This window comes from Anneissia japonica, unplaced genomic scaffold, assembly GCF_011630105.1.
Source record: "Anneissia japonica isolate Jap-2015-1 unplaced genomic scaffold, ASM1163010v1 scaffold284968_len87806_cov120, whole genome shotgun sequence".
Classification (NCBI taxonomy): domain Eukaryota; kingdom Metazoa; phylum Echinodermata; class Crinoidea; order Comatulida; family Comatulidae; genus Anneissia; species Anneissia japonica.
In genome coordinates this window covers 31,993-37,402 of record NW_022685826.1, presented here as the reverse complement: position 1 = coordinate 37,402, position 5,410 = coordinate 31,993, and the positions used below count along the sequence as shown (strand labels likewise).

Here is a 5,410-nt window from a genome sequence, read left to right as displayed (position 1 = left end):
CTCTCTAATGACTCAATTACTGGTACTGGTACTTGTAGCGTCTGATTTCAGACATTCGGCAGCCATTGACATTATGTTGGCGTTAAAAGACTGCATATTGTGATGAGGGACCTGTGTACAAACAATTACCAAACACAAAAAATATGGAAAACTGAATGCTATTTACAAAATATTTTATTTAATGCTATGGGTGAAACTTTCTTTGATAAATTGGCTTCTATTCAGTTGAATTTTTTCTACATGATTATTTATATATATATATTTTTTAATAAAACCAATTTCTTTTAATTATAAATACATTCCCCTGAATTCGTGATAATTCGTTATCACGCATAGATTTGTGCTAAATGCGTGACAAATTATGGATCACGCATGTGTTACTGCAAAATGTGTGTTTCATCCAAAATCACTTTGAAATGCGAGACAGTTGGTAACTATGCTATAGATCGACTACAATGTACCTTAATATTTAATACATTTAAATCAAATTTACATCAATCTTAATAATGTGATTTTAAAAAGCAGAGGGAAAAAAAAAGAAAAAGTAAATAAAGAAAAATTGATCGCCCAAACGCATCAGAAGTTATTTTCGGGCGTCTAGAAAACAAAAATTTCTCGAAGATGGTGTTATCTTTTTCTTTTTCCTCCCCCCTTCGGGCATCTGTGGATTCGCCCCTGAATTGGCCTACATGCCAGCAACTAAAGAACATAGGCTATTTATAAGGATGTAGCTGGGCATGTATTTTATGGTGATAATTAAAAGATGAAAAATAGTGAAAGTTTAACATTGCTCTGTGTATATCATTTGAATTTCTTAAATTTCGAACGAATGACCGCTGATTTTCGTGTAATTATGTACCCACTTTTGTCTTCTAATCGGATTAAAATCTGGCCGAATTTTGGCCGATATCGAAAACAAGTTTGGCCGAATTTGGCCGTGAGATGGCGTGTGTTTTTGGCCGTGAAGACTGTCGACTATCTGGCAACCCTGATTAGTCACTCGTACACTGGACTTTATGCTAAGAGCATCATTAACCCTATCACAGTATTGTTTATGTGTATCTGGTGTCCGAGTCTACACAGGAGTATAATTGCCTGCGCTGTGGGTACTGCTGTGTTCGTATATTTCTGGAGTATTATCGCCTCGAAGCAAGATATCCCATTGGATAAGGTAAGCTTCACTCGGTATTATCACAGTATATAGGCCTAGGCGATAATTACTACAGTTGCAAACGAATCGCATCCGGTGAATCAAGTGTAATAGAAAGTGTGAAAACAGAAATTGAGGATAAAATGTCGACTGAATCATGGCCATCTCTTCTCGGAAAGGTAAATATATAATTTTTAACTCAACTGTCTGTTAGATAATATACATACAAAGGCTTAGTTCTGTTCATAGATGATGCTCCAGCAAGTAGTTAGTGGGCTAGGCCTACTTACTACACTAGGCCTACACTCTAGCCTAGAGTAGTCTGTCTAGTAGTACATATACTAGCCTAGCTAGGCCTACTCTTCCTACGTTAGGCGCCCAAGCCTTGGATTAGGCTAGGTATACGTTACGTAGACGGATTTACTTTTGTTGTGTTAGACTTGCTCTCGCCTAAAAATATATAAGGAGGGGCCTAGGCGAGGCCTGTACTTAGGTCTACCTAGCCTAGGCTAAGGGATCCTGTCCCAAGGCAGTAAGTAGTGTACTAAGCCAAACCAAATCCAACGCCGCCTTAGCATATTGACAAAATGGAGTGGATAATGGCTGTTCCTCCTCCTCCAGTCGGACAGGAGCAAATACACCATCTGCCGGAGTTGGTCTATCATTATGTCTAGACGATTGGCCAAGCGGTTAAGACAGGGAAACCATGACATACAGCCATAAATATCTGCGTTGGTTCAAACGGCACGCTCGCCTATGGTTCTGGTGGTGGAACAAGTCTTCTCGGATAAGGACTCTAAACCGTAGGTCCAGTGTGCACAATTGGCTCGTGTGAACCCAGTACACCATTCGAGAAGAGTAGGGGGTTACCCCGGTGTACTGGTCCATTTCCAGTCCATCCACAGAAGGAGCGTTTACGTCATGACCCATGTCAGGTATCCATCCTACCTGCGAATCCTTCTACCACACTATGTAAGCAAGATCTTACACACTAGCTACGTAGTGACTCGATAAGAAGAAGCAATGGTGGCTCCAGGAATTCCCCGACAAAATGGCAACGTCCCCAACAGGCAGGGCAATGCCCCTTACGGGCAGGGCAAGCAAGGGTTGTACTTTGTTTGATGCGTAGTGCCAACAAGAACTGTGGGCCGAACAGGGAGGGCAATGAGAAAATTAAAAAAAATAATAATCTGCTAGATGCTCATACAGCTCATCAGCGTCCAAACGATTAATATTTGTAGGCCTTTACCAATTTAGGCCAGCATTTTTATGTAAACATTAAAAAAAATTTTTTTTTTATCCCTCCCATCTCCCCATAGTCCGCCACTGTCAGACAGGCTAATAGCAACCCCTCCCTCATGCCGACACTGACTCAGATCAACAATTAGATTTTTTTTCTTAATTTTTATAAATATTTGGGCATTCATTAAAAATACCCAAAATTGCCCAGTTTTTCAATGTGCCATGCAAGTTGAGGAAATAAAGAGTTTTCAGTCCACCAGCCAAATAGTCAATTTCTAAAGACATAAAAAATAATTAAATCTCATGATTAATTGATAATAATAATAATTTGGATTTTTTTTCAACTAATATTTAACTAATTGTTTGCTGTAGTACAGTGCTGAAATTCATGAACTTTGGACTTGAACACTGCTAATTCAATTTGTTTGCTTTTTTTTCCAGAAAGCTGAGGAGGCTAAGAAATTTATTTTGGAAGAGAGTCCAGAGCTTCAGGTTGGTCAATGAATTTAGATTTTTTTCTTGGTTGTGGCTATGTCTACTCCGAAGTATGCAAATCCCAACAAGCTGATTGGTCGACTTGGCTTTACCCTAATTTTTTTAAATAGCCCTGCCTATCTTAATACACTACAGCATGACGTTTTTAATAAATCATATTAATACTGATTATTTAATTATTGATAGCAGAACACAGGTTGACAATATTTTTCTTTGGTGATGTTGCTCTATTAACTGAGCTATGTGTCTTAGCTGCTACACTTGGATTTTTTTCCTTCAGACTCTCTCATAGTGTTTCATAGTTTGCCATTCATTTACAGGGAACTTTTACTAAAAACCAGCCTACCATTCAGGGGCAAATCCAGAATTGTTAAGAAGGACCTACTGGATCCTACTGGATCTGCACCTGCCATTTGACCTCAATATTAAATGAATTTTTCAGTACACTTTCATTTACCCTTTTCCGCCATCGTGCATTTATTCTTCAATATGCTGTCTTCTATCTGTAGCTGATAACATTAACATATTGACGATAAAGCTTATGGCTTCTGCATATCAAACTGTGATATCATTTCCCACAGCAGTGTTTGTCCCTATGGAACTGGTAGTTTTTATGTAAATGCATAAAAAAAATTTGTGGCAAAGACAAGCCAAACCAGTCAATCATCGCAAAAATAAATTTGTTGTTATAATACAGTGTTGAACAGTAAAATGAGAGCTATAAAATGGTAAAAAAATCATTTAAATCCGAAATTTTGTTAAGAAGCTGTTATGAGTTTAAACATACAGCTGTTTAAAGAACAATATTTGAGAAATCAGCCTTCAAATTTTATGATTTTGGGCATTTCTCAGGTAGAAACCATCACCAAATCATTAACAGTTGTTGTTTTAACATTGAAAATGGGAAGATAACAGCATAGCATGATATACTGTCAGATATATAAAGGTTAGTTTAGGCAAACCAGATAAAACGGGCTTTTTTTGGGACACTGCCCTCTTCATCATAAAGAAGACAACACATATTTAACATTAATTTTTTTCTTTTTCTGGTGCCGTTATATTTTTTTTTTTTTTTACTTTTCAAATTTCCTCATCCTCAGATTTATATCCTACCTGAAGACTCCATGATGACAATGGATTATAGGACAGATCGCGTACGAATCTTCATTGATGAGAACCAGATTGTTGTCAAACCACCTAAGGTCGGCTAGGGATCCTAACACACTGGACATACAGCTGTAGATATTAAATGATACAATATCTATAATACTGCAACCAATATGGTTGGCTTATTTTTCATTTTATTCCAAAATTCCATTTTATTCCAAAATACCAAAATATTTTTTAGTATTACAATAAATAATGCAATATAATTTTTCAATGGCCTTTTATAGAAGACAAAACCTATATATTTATATATTTCACATCAGATATAAATGACATTTTAAAATTCATAGTGCAATTGACTAAGGTACTCATAGTAACACAATATGTTTTACCAGTTATTTAAACTCAAATATGCCTTTAAGGTTGCAGTGCGCACCCTCATTGTTTATCATGAATGTACAGTACTGTTTAAACAAATAAGCAATTCTGCCAGCTAAATATCTTTTTGGGTGTAACATTCCAAAATTAGTAAAAGCTTTACCATGTCTCTGCCTATCAAAATAACATTATTTTGATTGAAAACCCTTAATATTGTGGTCTAAAAGCGCACAAATTTGTTCAATACTAAGCCATAAACTCTCCACATGAACCCTTCCGGGGTTTTTTTATTCTGGGCCCTGACCGAGGTTCTAGTCGGCCTCTTGGTTCAGACCCCACCCCAACTGTTGGCAAATTTCTGGATCCACCACTGCATATGCGGTAGACTCTAGTTTACTGTTGTCTTCCAATAATAATGACATGATTGTGATTTTTATGACATATTATTTTCAAATTTCACCATGAAATATTTTTATAAATTAAAAAACTGTGTTTAATTAAATGCTTTGTATGGAAATATTTATGTGATGTTAAATTTGATTTATTTAATTGTGCTAAGATAATGCACAATAATGTGATAATATTAAAAATGTGGTATTTTTAGATGAATAAACATTTTCTGCATCTGAGTATTTCACTGCCTTGTGTTCATTTGGTGTTTTATATTTTAAGGGAAAGTATTTTTAGAATTTTAGAAATCATAAATAATGAATATTTTAATAATTATCAATATTATTAAAATCATGAATATTTTAATAATTATCAATATTATTAAAATCATAATATATAAAATAATTCCAGATTTATGTGATTTATGTTATCAACCTTGAAGCATTCTACATAAACGAATCATAAAAAAAACTTTGTGAAATTGTCCCTTGCTCAGTACAACTTGTGGTATCTGTGTGAGAATGGAGAATAGGGATGGTTTGAGTGTTAAGGTGGAGGAGGTTTGGTATTCCATTCATAATTCCGTTCATATTTCAAATGTATACCAAAAGGTTTATATTGTTTGATTTTCAGACATATCTGAATCAA

At 35.5% G+C, this 5,410-nt stretch overlaps 1 protein-coding gene across 1 annotated transcript; it reads left to right on the top strand.

Annotated features, from left to right (window-relative positions):
* The first annotated feature begins 966 nt into the window (after positions 1–966).
* On the top strand, positions 967–5,004 carry LOC117113029 (subtilisin-chymotrypsin inhibitor-2B-like). The gene is made up of 3 exons (XM_033256254.1): positions 967–1,171; positions 2,834–2,884; positions 3,988–5,004. Exons 1-3 carry the CDS (start codon positions 1,055–1,057, stop codon positions 4,096–4,098), a joined length of 279 nt encoding a protein of 92 aa, XP_033112145.1. The 5' UTR covers positions 967–1,054; the 3' UTR covers positions 4,099–5,004.
* Positions 5,005–5,410: the final 406 nt, after the last annotated feature.

What these genes read in the sequence shown, in the direction of transcription:
- LOC117113029 (XM_033256254.1), top strand. Translation starts at nt 1,055, where the DNA reads ATGTGTATCTGGTGTCCGAGTCTACACAGGAGTATAATTGCCTGCGCT. An exon ending in AAGATATCCCATTGGATAAG is followed by an intron (nt 1,172 to 2,833) that starts GTAAGCTTCACT and finishes TTTTTTTTCCAG; the next exon opens with AAAGCTGAGGAGGCTAAGAA. An exon ending in AAGAGAGTCCAGAGCTTCAG is followed by an intron (nt 2,885 to 3,987) that starts GTTGGTCAATGA and finishes CCTCATCCTCAG; the next exon opens with ATTTATATCCTACCTGAAGA.